At 43.6% G+C, this 21,019-nt stretch overlaps 1 protein-coding gene across 1 annotated transcript in view; it reads right to left on the bottom strand.

The window, feature by feature from the left end:
- Positions 1-19,402, bottom strand: part of LOC308362406 (TBC1 domain family member 15-like) — a 38,025-nt gene extending 18,623 nt beyond the window's left edge. Inside the window, exons 1-7 of the mRNA XM_080835024.1 lie at positions 19,280-19,402; positions 18,402-18,500; positions 18,246-18,320; positions 17,344-17,479; positions 12,738-12,951; positions 5,676-5,778; positions 2,597-2,800 (exon numbers count right to left, since the gene is read on the bottom strand). Coding sequence (XP_080691150.1) covers positions 2,597-2,800; positions 5,676-5,778; positions 12,738-12,951; positions 17,344-17,479; positions 18,246-18,320; positions 18,402-18,500; positions 19,280-19,303 — 855 coding nt within the window. The 5' untranslated portion in view covers positions 19,304-19,402. The remainder of the gene's footprint in view (positions 1-2,596; positions 2,801-5,675; positions 5,779-12,737; positions 12,952-17,343; positions 17,480-18,245; positions 18,321-18,401; positions 18,501-19,279) is intronic.
- Between the last annotated feature and the right edge of the window lie 1,617 nt (positions 19,403-21,019).

Below are 21,019 nucleotides of genomic sequence, written 5' to 3'. Positions count from 1 at the left end.
ACACACACACACACACTAAAGAGAGACGGCACTATTCCCTCTCTTTTTCATTCACATTCTGAGACAGATATGAACACTGAAGGGATTTAATAACCTATTTTTTCTAAGGTGCAAGAAAGAACTTATAACACACACACCCTACCCCCCACCACACACGCACGCACACATTCCCACACACACACACACGGACACAGACAAAAACACAGTATTCAAAAGCACTTCTGTCTGATGGCAGAGTCCTCGAATTAACTAAGGCAGGCGCTTCATAGTCTCACTGAGTAGCTTGTGCATTACGGTGGGCTGACGCTAAACAAAGGCAGAAGCATAGGTGGACTACTGATTATCTGTCTTTAGTTTCTTCTTCTTCTTTGATGCAGCCTTGCTTTCAACCAAGATGTGCGGCCTGAAGGTTAATGAAAGCCAAATGAAATAAAAGAAAAGAAAAAAATAAACACCCCACCGCAGAGGCTAGGCTATTCAGCTCTTGTAAACCAGACAATTGTGAGCGAGAGGAAGAGAGTGTTCGCCCGCCTACCCGCCTGCCTGCCTGCAAGAGTGTGTAAATATGCGTGTGTGTCTCTGTGTATTTTCTGAGTCTCTTTCGGGCTAGTGCATTAAGTGCAGTTACAGTGCATTTCATAACAAGTGTGTCAAAATGATGGACATTAATGCTTTGCCACACTCTACGTGTGTGTTTGTGTGTGTGTGTGTGTGAGGCATGCGTAAGTGAGAGTTAGAATCATTGAGGAGCCTTCAGACATTCAGCAGTAGAGTCCAACCAATAAATTATCGGCCAATGTAAGCTAATTGTCGATCAATATCTGCTTTTATAATGGCCAATACATGATTTAAGAATCAAGTCAACAGGCCGAAGATTGATCCTTCAACTAAAGTACCAGTGTTGTCATTGTACACTTTGTCTACCAGAGGAAGCACTGCAACTTTGCCAATACACACACGCGCACACGCACACACACACACACACACTTTCCTAGGCTACAAATCTCTCACTACTGCACAGTTCAACAGACTGTGCTTTCATGGTAGGGAGATCTTTTTCACGTGAATTGCATTCATTTAATCATAATTGATAGCAAAATAACGTCAAAATACTTCATTGGTCGGGCTATGATCAGCTCCAACTACTGTGTGTGTGTGTGTGTGTGTGTGTGTGTGTGTGTGTGTGTTTATGTAAGTGTAAGTGTGGTGTGTGTATGTAAGTGTAAGTGTGTGTGTGTGTGTGTGTGTGTGTATGTGTGTGTCCTATGCCTTCACATTCAGAGTATGGACTCACATCATACAGCCCGCAGACATTCATCACCAATATAATATCTCTAACATCTCAAAGCCTCTACGCCCCATCATGAAGGAGGGAGACAAAACCCACTCTGGGCAAGAATTTGACTCCTAAAGAGACACTGGTGGATAGAATGGTAAACCCATAAGAGTGAGTTAGTCTGTGTGTATGTGTGTGTGTGTGTGTGTGTGTGTGTGTGTGTGTGTGTGTGCGTGTGTGTGTGTGCAAGTCTGTGTGTATGTGTGCATGCGTTGTCCTGCAGTGCATTCGGATATATCCACCCTCTCCCCACTCCTGGTGCGAGTTCCCGGTTCCTACCGATAACTGCCAGCTAAGTTTAGAGCTCTGAGTTATGTAGAAAAAACACATCGTTCTCCCGTATGTATGTACATGCATCACATCAACATTGGAGCCCCTTTGTGTCAGAGAGGGAAAGGGACAGAGATAAAGAGAGAGAGAGAGAGTGAAGAAAGAAAAGATAGAGAGAATGCCCGTTGGGATAACTTGTTACCACAGCAACACACAGTAGAGTGGATAAGGTCTATTTAACCCTTGTGAATAATTACGGAAGACTGGGAGACAAAGTACTAGGCAAAGGGTTTTCCCTGACTTTATCTGCGACTTCTGCATTCAGTTCAGAGCTAGTCTGTGTGTGTGCAAGAATGTGTAGGTGTAAAAATCTCATTTTTAATATTCAAGAGGCCAACATATGTGTTTGCACCACACATACACGCATGAACATGCCTGCACCACACATACACACATGAACATGCCTACACGCACACACACACACACACGCATGCATACACCTCCTTTGATCCCACCATGACCTGCAGTCAAAGGCTTTGCATTCCTTTTGCCTTGTACATCACACAGTCCACTATGCATTGGAGGCGCTACTCACACAATCACCACCACCAGATCTTTAAAGAGACCATGATCTGCACACCAGATACTCTACATTCATGTGCATTCCTCCTGTTCTTCACTTTGTGAGAGATTTAACATCCACACACACACACGCGCCCCCGTAAGTCTTTTATCTGTTCTTTGAGGTAGGTGAGTGTTTGAAGTCACACTTGATTTCACACAAACTTGCCTTAGTCATCTTCTGAGGTCAAATCATCTATACAAATGTCGTTTTTAAAATGTAAAGTGTGTGTTCGCATTTTTAAATGCGTTTGTACTGTATATTTGTATGTTTTATATATTTGGGTACACATTCACTTGTGGAGTGTGTGGAGCACACATGTAAATGTTTGTGTGTGTGTGTGTGTCTCTACTCTCTCTCAGTCTCACCCTGGTGATGACTTCGAACCCCATCTCGTCCTGCGGGTTGATGTCCAGGCCGGGGATGGCCTCGCTCAGCAGGTCGGCCATGTCCTCCGGCTGCCGCTGCTGCTGCTGCTGCTCCGCCTCCCCCCCTCGGAGCGCGTCAAACAGGTAGTTGGTGACCTTGGAGAAGCCCCCCAGCGTGGTGGTGTATGGGTCCCTCCGAAACTTCTGCAGGGGGAACACAAGCATAATGACAGTTATAACATGTTCATAAGACCCTTAAACACAAGCATAATAGAGTTATAGCATGTTCATAAGACCCTTAAAGCAGCAATAAGGAGTTATTTTCCAAAACTAGTACGCTAACTACCTTGAAGGCATTCAAAAACCTTGTTGCCACCAACTGGTGTCTTTTGGCAGTAAAGATGGTAATGTCAATGTCATTATAAAACTGAGTTTTGACAATTAGCGCGCATTGAAGCTCACCATATGAATTTTATGGACGTAAATGCAGAATTTCTTGAGTAAAGTGCAGTAACGAAGTACGTGGAACATACTCCGGATTCAGTGGTGTAGGTCTGAACCACAAGCATCTCCAATTCTAGCCATTTATACTGTTTTAAAGACACCTCCTAGGCATTGAATGTAAATGAGTTAGGCTTGTAATGCAAACAGATCTGGCAACCTTTTATTGTTGTTTTGTCTGTATGATAATCAGGTTTCTCTGACCTGCTGCCTGACTGGTTCTCTGAGATGGTTCTCAATGGCCTATCCCATTCCCATACTATGATTAATTGCAGTCACTCACACCTTAGTTTTGGTCCAAGGTATCTGGGGCTTATCCAGTGTGGGGACCTTTCATTTGTTACCATGATAAGATTACCATTTTGGAGATTATGCTGGCCAACTTTTGGTGGTCACAGCAGCTGCTTGATCATGAATCTTACAGATCTTTTATGTTTCAAATTCAGAGACGTTTCTGAAAACAACTAACAGAATCGCGTTACAGCTTTTAGAAAGCATAACAAATCAGAAGAAAGATATTTTGCAAAAGGTTCACGTTGTCCTATTTTTAATGGCAACCATCTCTGTTGAGTCATGCTCTTGCATCAGGTAATCAAAAACAAACAGCAGAGCCTCAAGGCCAAGCTGTGGCAACCAGGCAGGGATGACCGCACCCTAAACAAGCTCTCCCAGAATGCTTTTCTTCAGCACCCAACTCTGAATACACTTCAAAGACCTACAAAATCAAAAAAGCAAAGCCAGGAGAATTGATTTCTTTCACGCTGCAATCCTTCCTGTTCCCCTCCTCCTCTTCCTCCCCTCCTCCACCCTCTCTTTCTTTTCGGGGCTAACAGGATCCAGTGACGTGGTCATTCATCTTTGCGATTGGATTTTTTCTGAGGCACATTAGGAAACAATATTCCTGCGCCACTGACCCCGTCCTGAAGAAGGCCACCCAATGTTATTAGCGAGTCAGGGATCATTAGCCTTATCCCTCGATTCCCTAGCGTTACTAAATGATTCCTGTAATATGGAGGGGGCCCGAGCAAGAGGCCCGCCGCTTTAGCGATAATGAGGGACTAGGGTTGTGCGCAAGCAGCTAATACCACCGCCATCGGAGCAGTTCGATTCCCCCTTACCCCACTTCCCAACCCCACCTCCGTGCACTCGTATGCGCTTAGTCATTATCCCTCTCGTTGAAAGGGTGGAATCACAGCCATTAAAAGGGTGTCATTTTACTTTGTGTGGTGAAGAAAAAAAGAACATTAAAAAGGTTAGAGGAAGAGTACAAAAAAAAGTAACAAAGTACAAGAGAAAGAAGAACATTCCTCCAAGCTTAACTGGGACAGATTTTTTTGTGTGCGCGTGTGAAAAGACGGCTTGATGAAGCGTGGCCTTTTCAGAGGTGTTGACGAAGACGAACAGCGGCCATCTGGACACATCGATGGCTCGGCTGATTCAGTCTAACGAGCCATTAGAGACGGAGGTGAGAAGAGACAAGTACTTCTTTGGTTCCCGTTAATAACAACCTCTGGTTTCTTCTGGCTTCTTCGGACTGAAGTTAGCAAAGGACTTTCATTTTTCAGTCTGGGCGTCTAATCTCCTGAATTTTTCAGGTTTTAAATAAAAGAAATTGGAATGACTAATGTGACAGAGCTGAGACATTTGATTTGATTTGATTTAGTATGTATGTATGATCAAACTTCAGCCATGATAGAAGGGGGCAGTGCAACTATTTGAATTTCTTGTTGACAATCTCACCTACTTAGACGTCTAATAGACGTGTAAATAACATACTCAAATGTGTAAAGGGGTAACTCTTAGGCTTAATATCAAACCACTAGCATTACTGTTCGAGCATGATTATGTGGGTGGTAAGATTCTTCTGATCTCAACCACTACACCCTGCCAATCAGGGGGAGTTCTATTCAGTGCTGTGCGTGAGGAGCATGAGGAGACACACTAGTAGGTTGGTCTTTTATCTTTTGGTTTGTGCTCATGGCTTTAAAAGCTATGAATGTATCGTTTCATTGTCCATTTTGAGTTGCACTTGGCACTTGCTGACCCAAGATTAAGATTCAATGAACCTATCTCTGTGGCTTACACATATTGGCCCACTAATCAGTTTTGTCATAAAAAAAAGCAAGTCTGCAGTTTCTTAGAGTATTTAACTGTTCATCAGCATCTTCCTCCCAACATGATTGGTCTCTAAGAGGTTAGTGCATTTAAAGGGCTTTGGAGGATGTTTTCCCTCAAATTACAAGCTTTTGCAGGAAACTTGGGAACCTATTCTCACTGAAAGCCAAAAACAGCCCTCTGTCTAGGCATGCCAACCATGTCACAGGAGCCTTGGCAACACATGCTGTCACACTCACTACAGTGGTCCTGTGAATGGTTGAGCAACTGCTAGTGCAAAATGCTAACCCTTACCAATATAATGGGCTTGATTCATAGGGAGCAATAAGACCAATACATAATAAAATATAGGCTAATACTATATTATATTATTTAAATGTTTATCTCTACTTTGAATAAAAACATCTACTAAATGAATAAATGTACATGTTAAAAGTTCAGTCTCGGAGTGAAAGGCCCTCACCTGTATGAGGCCGAAGGTGGTGTCGTCCAGCAGGTTCTCAAAGGACTGTGAGAGTGCCCTACTGTGGTGGCCCACGGTCAGCAGCAGCGAATCAAAGGGTGACCTGGGGAGAGAGACACAGACAGCGTGGATGAGACTTCAGAGGTCTGCCATCAAAGGCAATGCTGTGACTGTGGGCATCAGTAGTTCTGGCTGTTTGTTGTCTTCGTGTTTTGTTTGTATATTTACATGTATATTGCCCAGCCTAGACACCTGGTCCGAATAAACACTACAAGTACATTAATTCATTTAGCAGATGCTATTATCTGAAGTGACTTGCAGCACAGGTAGGACACAGATTTGTTTTATATATTTACTAATCAGTAAGTGTGCCATCTGACAATTGCATTTTAGCACCTTGCAGGAATACCCAGACATCAGTGAATTAAGTGGGAAAACCAACTTTCTCAGTTTTATTCTGCCGTGAAAACAGCTGGTATCGGACTCCTGTGTGTCAATCATGTCTATACTTTCACAGTCCCACATCAGCATTAGATGCAAGTGAACACCTCGTACCTGATGATTATCTCTACGGAACAGCAATCTATGTGTAATAACATTACCAATGTAAGCCGCATGTTCACTCTAAAACATGTTCACACCCGCAGACACGTTTAATTACACCTGGCACATCCCAAGACGCAACGCACCGCGAAGCAACACACCACGCCACACCATACCCACACCCTCACCCACATCGCACCACATCATAGAAGTATTTTCAAGGTATCGAACAAGCCAGATTAGTCATCCATCACATGTTTGGAGCGGGTGACAGGCAGTGCACTGAGTGAGGTTTTTTTGGCTTGATATCATCAGTGCTGAAGGAGTAAGTGATGAGCCTGCCAAATAAACTTGTGTCTCCGCAGAAGACCATCGCAAAAAAAAGAAATATGAAATAAATAAAAACAAAACATCGAGGGAAAAGAAAATATGATCTAGCAGACTCGCTGCGTAACTGGATAAATGTCAATGTAACAGATTGCATCCTAGGGGGAAAAATAAATAAATAAATTAAATAAAACTTCACCTTGGCAAAACAGGCTTTGTTTGATGTTCTTGCACATTGCGGTGCTTCATTTATTTCATTATATTTCATGGATATCTGCAGCCTGGTTGCGGGATGTCCTCTTTCTCTGTTGGCAGAACATGCAGACACCCTGCAGCTTTTGCGTGGTGACAGCTGCAAGGCTTGTGTGGTGACAGACCGTCGGACTGGATGGGACAGGACAGCTTGAACTCACGCACACGACGGCAGTGTGCTTAAGGTGGTTAATAAGGCAATGACTTGGGCCGTCTGCTTCATGGAGTCCAGGGCGTGACCTCAGTGAAATTTATTTATGAAAATATCGAGAAAAATCAAGGTCCGTTTCTCATTTTCATTAAAACCCTGGAATTTTCACAACTGCAAACACCAGCTCCATTTGGGTTGGTGGTGCGCTCTTAAAACACGTATTTCTGTTCAGTTCAGAGAAAAAACATTTATAAGTAACTTTCAAAATTTAGCATTCAACGTTTCATGAACATGAATGTTAAATGTTCTATTTTATATGGCATTAAGTCAGCATTTCCCAATCATGGTCCTGGGATCTTGCTAAAATCCTCCATAATGTTACAGCACAACTGCCAAATTACAGACACCTGTTTAGGTGCATCAGGTGTGTTTTATGTGATCATAAAAATCAGGTTTTAGGTGTTTTGGGCTCTGCCTGTGCAAAAACCTGGAACAGGACGATCCAATAACATTGTAATACCTCTTGTTCGTCCAACTTTATGTGGACATTGGAGGATTTATTCACATCTCATTTAATCTCATCACACAACCACACCAACCCCTCTCTCTGCCAGGCTGTAAAAGACAGACTCGTCAGCTATGGCCAAAAGAAAAGACCCCTGCTGTGTGATGAGGGCCGCTTGCCTTCCTGAGAAAAGCCAATGCCGCAGTCAGTGATGCCCAGGAAAGATTAATTGGCAGAGTGAGACGTCTGTGATGAGAGGGTAAATGAGCACGAGTGGGTAAGCGGGGCCACAGCGTTAGCGCTAGCCCATTATAGCCAGCAAGGTAGGAGAAATGAGAGCCTCACCCCTCCCCCCTCTCTCTCTCTCTCTCTCACACACACACACACACACACACACACACACACACGATTTAAAAATCTTTCATTTGAAGAGTCGGTGGTACGGGGAGAGGCGGCGTGCAAACACAGGGCGCCATCAGTCTGTTTTTTCTCGCTCTCTCTCGCTCTAGCGGTTTTTCCACCTGAGTGGGGTGCTGATGTTTCTACACCAGTGGAGGAGGAGGAGGACGTCCTCTTCTGAAGCCCTCTGTGCTTAAATGGGTGACGGCACTCTTCAGCTTGCTGTCACTTGGGTCAAGAGGCGCACGAGTGTGAGAGACGGAGTGTGTAGTGTGTGTGTGTGTGTGTGTGTGTGTGTGTGTGTGTGTGTGTGTGTGTGCCCGTGTGTGGGATGGTGGCAGACCGCAGACACTGTCCTCTTCAGCGAGAGGAGAGGAGTGGAGAGGAGAGAGAAGAGAGAGAAGAGAGAGAAGGCGAGAGAGAAAGCGAGAGAGAAAGCGAGATTGAATGAGACATCTCTCACAGAGAGGTCCTGGCATTAGCATACAAATAGCGCTCAATCAAAACGGAAGCGGTTTGGCAGAGGAGAATTCATTAATGACGGTATGATAGCGTGCTCGGGGTGCGAGTGGGATGTATAGAGGCGATAACAACAGTGGAAGAAGGCCCCCCGCTGCTGCATGCTAATGGAGCTAGCGGTCTGGCTGCTGCCACCCCCTACTGATGCTTTTACCAGAGAGAGGGCCCACCTTTCTGCTGTAAGTCAAAGAGGAGGGTCATGAGATCAGCACACACACACAAGTGTGGCACATATTTCACACACAGGGACACACACACACAGACAGTGTCAAAAACCCAAGCTCATACAAACACTTTCGTGAACCTCTCTCATACACAGACAATCTCATGATTCTGAGATGCAGATGCTCATATAGTTCCCATCAGGAAAGAGTGTAATTTGCATGCAAACACACAAATATATGAAACACTCTCATTTACTGAGAATGACTAACAATTACTGACATGCTACATTTAGACACAACACACAGTCTCTCTATCACTCTCACTCACACACACACACACACACAAAAGGAAAAGGATTTCAAAAGGTAAATGTGAGTGTGATGAGGCTGCTAGCCTTACAGGCTAACTCTACAATGTGACAGTGGCTTCATACATTGCCAGTGGTAATATATGAAGTATGCCAAGGTAAGTTGATGCATTCTTTTTCTCTCTTGCTCTCCCTCATACACAGTCTAACATACACACACCCACACCACACCCACACACACACACTCGCACTTTTCTCCTACTTATGGACAAAGGTTGGCCTGAACCCCATTCTTGGATAGTCTATTTTTCAGCTTCAAATGCCCCAATCCCACCGCCAACAAGATTAATGCTGAACACTGAGGCCCAGGAAGCCATCGGAAACGTGCTGTTGGCGCATGGTGAAATATTTATGAATATTCATTTGCTGGGGGATGCTGACTGACAGGTTGGTAACTATGGCTGCAGGGCTCGGCAAACAACAAACAACCACACGGAGATTAAAACCCAACCTCCAGCCACTGGCTAGCTTCAGTTTTCTGTGGTCTGTACCACTTGCCAGAAGGAGAAGTGTGAAGCATTTTTGACGTGCAAGCTGACAAAATGGATTTGTCTTCCTGTAGCTCTACTGGTAGAGCAAGGTCACCAAGGTCATGGGTTTGAAACCCCAGAAGAACACGGTGATGAAAATGTGGATCTGCACGGTACTGTAAGTGTCCTGGGATAAAAGCGTCCTCTAAATATTTGCGGTCTGGGGTGGTGATGAGGGGGAGAGGATGATCGTAAGTAAGGGTAAGCTCAGGTCATCAGCACAATCCCTTGACCTGTCTCCAGAGCAGAGGCATCATGATCTGTAGGCTGACCAGCTTGAGAGGCACTGACAGAACACCTGCCCTTGAGCCAGGAGGCCTTCCATGCGCCTCACATGGAGTGTAGTTAGCAATGAGCAATCAATAAGGCAACCAAACACACACACACACACACACACACACACACACACACACGTCAATCACACGTGCACACACACACACACACACACAAACACTACCTTATCCCACTAAACCCCGCTGGTGGTCCCGGCGGTGACAATCTTCGGTACTTGGTTCTCAGTTGCAATCTGGTCTTCCAATCGATGCCCCCCTCAGCATGCATTACATTCTCAAGTACTGCCACAGAGGCCCTTCTCCATATTGAGTAACACCAGGACCCTTTTCAGGGCTATTAATGGCCGTATGCATCACCAGAGTCATGGGGGTGGGGGGCTTTTGGTTACAATAGCTATTTTTTTCTTTATGCTTTTAAGAACAACATGTTTCAATGTGTATTGAGCTCATACAAGTTTAAGATTCTCCAAGTAAGGAAAATTGAAGTACAATTCACATGAGGTGCAATTCAGTTTGATGAGTCAAGACCAGTGATGATGGTCGCTGCTTTTTGTAAGACCTTTTCTGTGTGTAAGATTCTGCAGAGTGATATGTTTGATGAGTGGCAAACGCGAATTACAGACAGCAGTTCCATTTGCTGAGAGTGAGGAGTTTTGAACCAGCAAAGAACATGGAGGAGCAAAGCAGATCCTTTTCCCTTGGGGTCCTCTCCACGCACAACATTTAAAATAAATGGTGGTTATCTTCAACTTTTAAGCATTGAAGACAGAATGAACGTGACCAAAAAAAAAAATGTCACTGTCAAACTAATGGATACCTTCAGGCTCCAGCAGCAAAGCAGCTCTTGTGCAGAGCCTGCCTGCCCTCTACTGGTCACAGATAGGAACTGCACCCACAGTCAGAATCTGTGGGTAGCATACGAATAGAGAGAAACCCACATCAAATCAGTCTCTGGAGACAGTGTTGAGCGGTGAGGAAATCCAGCAGAGACAATGACCACAGCACAGGCATGGTAAAGGGATTATGCCCGCTTCACTCAAATCCCTGCTTCCCCCTCTCACATCCATTTTGCATGAGGCTCATTTGTGTGTGAATTACTGACTTGGTGTATTGACCTCAAATCTACAAGCATGGGGGGAATCTGTCGATTCAACTGTCGATTATTTTTTAAATGAATCGATTAGTTGAATAGTTTCAAAATGAAATCCTATATAATTTAGCCTATATATTTTGCACTAACAATGCTTTGTGTATGAAACAGATTTTTTCATAAAGCATTATATAAAATCATAAAGCATTATATTTTAAATGATGCATTTATTATAGTTTTCAGTTCATATTAAACTAAAACTGAAGGTTTAAGGCTAATTACACCAACATAGTAAATTAGTGACAAATAAGTTGTTGATATAGAAACAGCCGATTAAGTTGTTGAAGCATTACAATTATTTCAAACCTATTTTGGATATGGAATTTGTGGGGGCAGAGCAGGTGTCCAGGTGCTATTTGTCTCGTTCCAATTAACTAGTCTGTCTCCGCATGAGCAAAATTAGTAGGAAGCTTCCAGGTGTTCAAGCCACTCTTCTCACTTCCTGCTGTGCTTGTACATGTGGGCGAGAGGTGGGGGAAGTGAGACTTGGACAACCTGTGGAGGGTGACGGTGACAGTGGTGGGGAGGGGGGGTGAGACACAAATCTTGGGCTCGCTTCTGCTCTCTGTGGTTTTTCCCCATGCCAGTCACACAATGGTGGAACGGTGGTGGATGCTGACTGATCCGATAACGTCGAGATAGAGGGGGAGAGAGAAAGCGCAAGTGCGTGGGAGAGAGAGAGAGAGAGAAGAGTGAGGGGAAGAGAGAGAGAAAGAGAGCAAGTTAGAGACAGAAAGAGAGGGGGAAATAGGGTGATAGAGACACACACACACTGATAGAGAGAGAGTCACACACACACACTGAGAGAGAGAGAGAGAGAAAAAGAGAGAGAAAGAGAGAGAGAGAGAGAGAGAGAGAGAGAGAGAGTGTGAGTGAAAGAGACACACACACACACACACACACTGATAGAGAGAGAGAGAGAGAGAGAGAGAGAGAGAGTCTTCCTGTGGCCCCTCAGGCTCTGGCTGTAAGAGCTCTAAACCCTGAAAGAACGGTAAACCGGTGCAAGCTCTCCACAGGGGGGGCCTGGCATCCACACGCGCCCGTTAGAGAGCACGGCTCGTGCCTCATTGGCTACACCACACAACGCCTTTCACACTCTCACATCAAACACGAGGGAGACAACCACCAGTCACCCGCTTTGAAGCTTCCGTCCGTGGCTTCACGGAGAGATTATTAGCGACGCCTTACAGGCGGCATGTTGTGTGGAAAGGGTAGGAAGCCTTTTTGCCACGGCTGAATTGAGAAATCTGCATCCAAGTTTCAAGGGAACCGTCATCAAGCCAGAACAGGATACAGATGCGGACTCAAACTCAGAGCCTCACCCTCTACAGATATGTTTCTCTATTCCTGCAAGATTTTCCGACTATTACAAAGCCAACAAGATCAGGGTCAGGGAATTGGCGCAGGAAATAAATTCAAGTGAGGGGAACAACCTTGCTGTGCACAAAGGATATAATAAAACCGAATTGCATGTAATAAACCTGACTGCATAGCCAGGCACGGATCACGATTTTCAATAAAACACTCCTTTTATTTATCTGCTGAGCAATTGAGTCATCCGGTCACTGGAACCCATTAAAGTTTAGTGCCCATGAATTGTCTCAACCTACAAGGTTCTGGGGCAGAGGATATACAGCGCTGCCGATACACGGGGCCGGTGATTTCCAAGCTCATTTGCAAGGCAGCCAACGATTACCCCTTGTCCCCTGAAGGAGAGATGAGTTGTTATGGTACAAAGCTGAGTTTGTTTTTGTCTGGCTGGGGAGAGGTGTGTGTGTGCCTGGCTGGGGAGGTGGTTGTGTGTGTGTGTGTGTGTGTGTGTGTGTGTGTGTGTGTGTGTGGCGGTTCTACCACTCACTCAGTCAGGAGTACGTAGCGACGGAGGCAGGCCAGCAGAGCTTCAGCGCCGCCCTGATGGAAGTGGAGCGCCGGTACAGGTATGTCCTCCTTCAGGTTGAAGTGCAGGTAGGTCCAGGACTCATGGCGCACCTTGATGGAGATCAGGTCGCCCGCGCTGAAGCTCAGGCAGCCACTCCTTCTCTCGGCCATGGGGGGGGAAGCATCCGCAGGAGCTGCAGAGGGGACGACCCAACGACAGTTCACACTGGCATTCACACACTTAAATAGCTCAGTGTTCCTGATACTTTTTCATGATTTAGGAATCACTGTCATCAATAACAGAACCTACCTTTTCAAATACACTATATTAATACCATCAATATTTAACAACCTTAACTTGAATTGAGGTTGTGGGTGAGAGAGTGAATAAACTTGGCAGAAGAGAGAACTTAAAAAGAGGAAGAACGCAGAAAAAGATGAAGTTAGGGACAGCGTGTAGACCCATGTAACATCCTCCCAGCACTTTCACAGGGATTCAAAACAAACAAAGAGCCTGAGGCACCATCATGTCCAATAGCACACCTGTACGAATAACTACTAGCTGACTGGAATTCTTTTCAGTATCACTTCAGATCACTGGAGTAGTGCTGTCTGGTTTTGTCAAGGGTTTAAAACCAACCTCTGTCTAGAGCCCAACTATAACATGCTGTGTTACACCAGTAGGCTGTTTTATCCGAGAGGGATTCAAAGAGATTTCAAACTGCTGGTGAATGGGTTGCTGACGTTTTCAACAATAGACTTTTCACTGTACAATTCATGAGCCTATTGATCCACAGGTCTACGGATTGACAAGCCTATTGATTGTGTGCTAAAAAGCATCCCCAACTGAAGACATTCTCTTTCTTAGAACTCTTAACACTGCTGATCGGTGATGCTTTACAGGCAGTTATCGCTCCTGTTCTAGAAGATGTCAACCCCTATCCACTGAACATAAAGCCCCTCACTAAAGCCATCAAGCGCAGCAAGACATTCTGGCTGCAGTTAACTTCTTTTTGTAGAGGATGGATGTCAAATAAGTGGTGCAGTGCAATCATGCTGATGGTGGTATTTAGGTAAGCAGTGGTTTGGTTGTGGGTCGTGCCCAACCAGACTGTTGTGACCCCAGGCAGTGAGGCATGTCACCTCCTATCCTGTCATGTACTAAGTTCTCCCTTCAGCTGCGAAGGATGTCAACCCGTCGCCTGTACACTGACTACCTTAACAAGTGACTCACAAAACGACTGTGCTCAGAAAAACAGTGGTTTAGGTATGTAATGTTCAACCAGGCTCTTGTGACCACCGGCAATGTTGCTGTCCTGTCATGTTTGAAGTCACCCTCGTAATTCTACTGAACACGCTTCGCCTGGGATTTAAATGCCTGGAGAGCAAGTCATGGCGTGGTGCTGATTAATGCTCCGAGGGAACCACTGACATTGATTGCGGGCTGATTTGTGTTTGAAGGGGCAGGGGGGCAGGGAGGAGGGGGGGGGGGAGTGAAAATTGAAGCAATTAGTCTTTCCGGAATTAATTTCATGCCACTCTTTTCCACCCCCTCTCCATCGCTCTTACTCCATCTCCACTGTCTCGGATAACTCCTGCAGAGGACACAGGTGCCTTAATATATGCCTGAGAGACCCAGACCAACTTTTTTTTCCCTTTCATTTTTCTTTTGTGAAAGTGTGGCAGAGAGATTTAATTATGGCTAAAGCGTGGCTCTGAATGGCAATTAAGAGATAATGTGAGACAAAAATAGTAGCAGTGCATTGTCGGGAGCCACCTGCGTCATAAAGGGCCAAATCAGGACAGCACATGTGCACTCACCGCTCTCTAAGGACCCATTATACATTATTTCATACTGAGGCCACACATTGCAGACTCACCACTTCATAGGACCCAATGCATGATTATTCCCAGCGTACCGTAATTTCCCTGATTATTAACCGTGGTTAATACATTGATTTGTCAAAAATGTCTGCAGCCCTGCGGTTAATACTCATGTGGGGTCTTTACATGGGAATGCATTTTTTTCTTTACCTGAAAGTTAGTAACACGCACAGTAACTCTTCCAGGTAGAATGGGTCTCTCTCCCTCTTTAACATACAAATTCCATAAATGTATCAGGAAAAAACTAAATAGAACTCCTTTTCATTCCCCCCCCCCCCCCCCCCCCCCTAACTGCTGCCTATTGATTGGGATGCTACGAAGCTCAAACCTCCGGGAAAGGTTTGAAACATGTTAGGTCTCCTGCCAGTTACACTAGCTATGAACTATCCTTGCTATCTCTAGCTAAGGGAACCATCTTAACAGTTGGCAGTAGGTAGTTGCTAGCGTGTGTAATATGAAGTCATTATTAATATGAAGTGAATACGTACTTGTGTTAACATCAAACTGTACAGCCACCCAGAGGGTTTCTACCCATCCAAGCTTTTTAACTATCCTAGCTATCATAGCTTAGGGAACCATCTTCACAGTTGGCAGCTGCTAGCGTGTGTGAATATGAACTTGTGTTAAAAGCTGCACAGGCACCCTGAGGGTTTCTAACTTTTCCCATTATAATTTTGAAGAGACTGTAACTATCATGCCATGCAAATGGGACTCTGCCAATTAAAACGTTATATAGGTACCGTAAATAGGCTAGTTAAGTCTCATTAGCTATCTAACTAGTTAGAAAACATAGCAACTAGGCCAACATAGCAACCTAGTAACACCATTAGCTGCTTAAACTGAAAAAGTTGAATTTCTCAAAATTAGCTCACCAGTAAAAGTTAGATGACTTCACAAAGACATCCTAAACAGTCCTGAGAGAAATAATGGGACATCAATAGAGCAATGGCTTACTCTGATACCACTATAGTGATTGAAGGGGGTGAAGTCCCCCACGTTAATTCAGTGGTTGCTAGGGGATCTATTCGATTTAACGATTCGACATTCACATTTAGCATCTATTCCCATAGGACACCATGCCACTTAATAAATGCTAAATAGATGCATGGTTTTCACTGTGAGTAGGAATGAGGTAGCCTGTGTGTGTTTGTGTGTGTGTGTGTGTGTGTGTGTGAGGAGAAGAGAGGGTGTAGCATTTCAGCTTGAAATGCCCATCCCATACAACTTTTAAAGGACTAGTGGCGCTTGCACCACAACTACATGGCATTTAGTTTTATGTGACAGGATGATGTAACCTTAATTTACAAACGTGTGTATGATGTAAATGTTAATTCGGTTTATACACAATGTGGTTTATGGTCGGGAAAATACAGTACCTCTTCATTCTAAATATAGTTGAAATATAAAAGGCAGTTTGGACAAAAGCATCTGCTAAATGAGTAAATAAAAATGCAAACATGAATGAAAGGTGATACAGTTCTTTGTGAAACCATGGTATAGTCATTGGCCCTCATTCTCGATCATTTTCTGTAATTCTTCAGAAATGTTTCTTACGCGACTTTGTAAGAATAACGTAAGGGAAATGCTTCCGCTGCATTCCCGCACGCTTGAAAATGCGTTCATTAGCAGCCGAAGTCTTCTCAGCTGTGTTCCCTCGGATTAGTTTCTTAAATTGATGCGCGTTCTCATGAAAGTGGATTTGCATACATACACGCCCCGCCAGCTCCTTATTAGGGCACGCAGCCATAGCCAAGTGTGCTGTCGGAATCTCCTAAATCCACACGAAAGCAACTCGTAACAGGTGTTCATTAATAAGGTGGAGATCTTTTCTTACGTTGAACTTCCGAAGTCCATAAAAGACATTTAAGAAGGCACTTTTTTTTTTTATCGAAAAATACCCACCATAAGTGTGAAGACAGGTCACGAGTAGGAGTATAAAGTGCAGTCAGTGCTGTCAGTCAAAATAGCCACCATAAGTGTGAAGACTGGTCACGAGTAGGAGTATAATATGCAGTAAGTGAATCTCTTAGTTTTTAGAGATTGGGTTTAGTGTTTATTTATTTATTCACTTACATTTGCAGTGTTCATTTACATTCACATTCAGTCATTTAGCAGACGCCTTTGTCCACAGTGACGTACAAGGGAGAGAACAGTCAAGCTAGTGTAACAATAAATACTACCTCGTAGAATAATGACTATAAATGTGAAACGTAATTGTTAATGATACAAATATTCTCGTATTTATTATTATTATAATTATTTTCATCCGAGGATGTCTGTAAAGTTGACGTGAACGCAATCACCAACGGGTTCTCACAAATATAACCGTTAACCCTTTTAACACAGAGTTTTTTCAAATGTCATTCCTCAACGGGATTCCTCAAATAACCACAAGATGGCCCCGTGGAATCGCATTTCAGAAGATTCCGGAAGAGTTACGACTACTATTTCGCGTTCTGAAAGTCTTCTGAAGTTCAGGAGAAATCGCAGGTGAGAAAACTATGGTGAATGGCAAATGTTTCCCTAAATCCACCGAAGTAGAGTTCCTTCTGAAGTCCTTCTTAAAGTCTTACCAACTGCTGTCTAGAATGAGGCCCATTGTCTTTGTCTATCTACTGATCTATTGCAAACACCACCTTTAAATTCCTAACTATCCATCATGACTTCTAATATAGGGATGGTGATGAGGAAAGCTGGCCTACCTTCCCCATTGGATGGGATCTTCTTGCGGAAGTAGACGGCGTTGACCATATCCCACTCCGTCTCACTGCTGAGCTGGGGCTCAAGAGGCCTGGGTGGTCGTACAGGGTGTTTCCACTCCACCACCGAGCTGGAGTCCTAGGGAGAAACAACAACCGCAGAGTCTCTGTGTGTGTGTGTGTGTGTGTGTGTGTGTGTGGCCAGCAGGTGGTCTGCATGTACAGAGCTGCGTAATGACTAAACCTCACTCCCTGACACCTTATGAGACAGACGGGCAAGTCACAGATATTAGCAGTAGCACCAACTGGCTTTGGCCTCCTTGCTAGCAAGCCTGCCTCCCATTCCAAAGAAGCAGGTTCGAGTCAGGTGTCGGACTATGCGGTCACACAACCCAGGGTACATGTGGATACATAAATATACAATCATCCTATGACATACGTAAAGAAGGCCATCAGAAATCTTAATTAAACTACACTCTGGAAACACTGCTTTGTGAAATGATTCCTCCTGCCCGTGAAAACATTACATAAGCATGGGTGAAGGCATCACTTTTAGTGGCATTTCTCACTATGGTGCAAGGAGCAGGGAACATTTCCTAGGCAATGACAGTGCCTGGCTGTGCATCACTAGTCAAAGTCAAATGCATTCAGCAAATCAAAGTTTGATTCTCGTCAGCAGTTACATTCTGCGTTTTGAGATCATATTTAATTCATCTGTAGAACTGTACATATCAATATAGAATGCTTTGCCTCCAATGCTTAACATACCAGGTGAATTATTCTACAGGAATGAAACAAGCAAACCCTCAGTTAGACTGCAAAATGGTATCAGCTTCTTTGTATTGACCCACACACATTAAAACGCTTCGGTGAATCTGATGAAGTGAATAATATAGCCTACTGACCTTGTTAGGACACAGCATGTTGGATGGGTCAGCAACATCTTCAAACTGTCTAAACTCAACCACAACATCCCCCTCCTGACAACAAAAATGAACATTTAAAATCAAGGGATACATAGGTTTTCTGATAATAAAAAGTTAATTCATTCACTATATCACCTTTTCTATCACACGCAAACATCCTGAAATGAGAGAATCTTGATCATCTTGTCTGTCCGGGTTTGTGTGGATGAAAACACCGTGATGTTCAAACACAACCTACAAACAAATACACAATGTAATATAAAGCTTTGTGTTTTCGTGAGTAGGTCACAGGGATGTCATTGACTGCCTTTGACAGAATTTTAACATTAGTTTCCCGACCGTGAGGTGCAGTAGACAGCCACCTAAGATTCTGGCAGTCACGCAAGATTCTGGCAGAGTCTGGCAGAGCTGATGATCTTCATAATATAAGAAATCTAATTCCGTGATGAATCACATGACGAAACAACCTGAGTAGAACAAGCTAGCTGTTTGGGTTCCAAAGAATTCTAAATTACAGCTAGCGAACCTAAACGATAGTCCACTAACATTTGCCCCCAAATTCTAAGAAACTGTACCAGACTGTATGCCATTCCCTCCTCTTGTTTGTTGTGTCAACGTGTACATAACTTTACGACTGGCATCAACTTCAGACTTGTTCAACTGTTGAAACGTAGTTTGTGAGATGTTGTTGGCGAAAAGCTTACATTTGTATTTAGGTTTGTTGCTGCGACCGCGAACATTAACCCTCTTATCCGTGTTTATATCGTTCGATCACTTCTTTACAGAAGCATATTTAAATTCAACAATCAAACTTTCATCAAAACGCCAAGTGTAGCATGCTAGCTTGTTATTAGCAAACGAAAACAACGAGCCAACTCAGACAAGCCTATTCATCACAAAGTGGATATTTTTTTTTGTCTCCAAGCGGTAAGGCATGTTTCTGTATTTCATATCAATTTGCATATCCACAAAAAACACACATGTATTTGGAATGGTTTGCATCCTTTCTTTACCTTAGAACACACAGGAGTCGCCATGTCGCTCGCTTGTTGTTCTATGTTATGATGACGTAGGATTCACGTGCCTTGCAATGATTCACAAAGTACCAAAACATACGTGGGCGGCCGAATGCCGCTCGATTACAGCCACCCGACTGAGAAAGTCTCAGAAGTCTTTAAATCTAGCTCCAGGTCCAGCACAAACTGTCGGCTTGAACGCGGCCCGAGTGCGGTATACCTTTTGCTTACCTCTTGCTTACGAACTGGGCCGCTTCCGGCGCAGACAATGCCCTCTGCCAATCAGTCTGCCGATTCCAGAAACGAGTGAGCAAATTCGGTTTGCTCCAAAAACTTGCCGCTGCCAACTTGGCCACATATAAAACAGTAAATAATAATGCTTACAATTAACACAATCAAGACATCTTTTTTTCTCAAATTGTATTAAAATACACAAATGTAATCAAAGCTGTAAAGCCTTATTTTTATTAATTCAAACTCCCTCAGAAAATTACTATAACTTATCTTACAAGTGAAATCACCATGCCGTAGTGTGCTCAGTGTTGTAGCAGCCTTAAAGTAATAAGGAATTCTGATCTTAAAATAGCACGCTAAATAACTAAAAGGCATGCAAAAACCTTGCAAAATACCAGCAACAGCCCAGTTGACACTGATAGAAGATAACTGGTGTCTTTTGGCAGTAGCTGGCAATGTCATGCTGTGAAAGCTTTTCTTCCATTTTTGCAAGATGTTCCAGCCAGAAAACACAGAACTAGGCTACCCAGTGCATATTATGGATGGCTAGTGGGAAAGACACAAGTGTTTATCTGTCCTTCACATGACCATATGCTATCAAAATGATTTTTGAGGATGATACCAAACTAGTTGCCTATAAAAACAAACCACAAAAAGTGTCAAATTGTTGCATAGTGCTGCTTACATAGCTTTCCTTGTTGGTCCCTGTGGGACAGTAGTTCCACACGGGATGTGTTCTTGCCCCCTCTATCTACAGATTTTTTTCAAGACTAAGGAATTCATGGCTGACGTGGGGTAAGCACACCTGCAACATATATATTTGATAGGCTATGCACTTGCTCTTGAACTGTAGGCCTAACCTTTTGTGTATACTATATAACGCTACTTTTACTGTCAAAGCCTTTTTGTCAAAGCATCGACAGATAGCTCTAAATCGTTTTAAGAGCTTAATAGCATCAATACATTGCTTTACCTTTATGAATGAAACCTCATATTTTCGGTTATCCAAACAACAAAATAAGTTTGATAAACAATGATTTAGTAGCCAAACAATATTTTTTTTTACCACGTAATTCAATAGAGATTAAACGCACATCAGTGCCCTCCTGTGGAGAAAGTGTGCCGGTGCGTCATTTCTTTGGTGCTTTTTTAGACATGAAAACAGCGTCATCAGGTGGAGAAGTATTGCATGTCCACATAAGGGACGCGAAGTGAAGTGCTCCTGTCTGTATCCAATTTTATTCAAGAACTTCATGTCTTACGTTCCATAGTGTGTATATTTAACTGTAGTTTCAGTAGTAACAGAATTAAAAACATCCTCGCTCAATCCAAACAATATTTCTCCACAATGACTTAACCAACTGAACACAACACTACATTTAAGTCAATACCGTGGGTTTGGTGGAGCAAGAGAACATGTTAGAAACAGTGGTCTTGATAAAAATATATGTTCATTTCATAATTTTCAATTTGGACGAGAGAGGGAGGTTGACATACTGCTGG

This window comes from Sprattus sprattus (genome assembly GCF_963457725.1).
Source record: "Sprattus sprattus genome assembly, chromosome: 3".
Classification (NCBI taxonomy): Eukaryota; Metazoa; Chordata; class Actinopteri; order Clupeiformes; family Clupeidae; genus Sprattus; species Sprattus sprattus.
The sequence above is the reverse complement of the archived record's forward strand: the minus strand, read 5'-3'. Positions and strand labels throughout refer to the sequence as shown.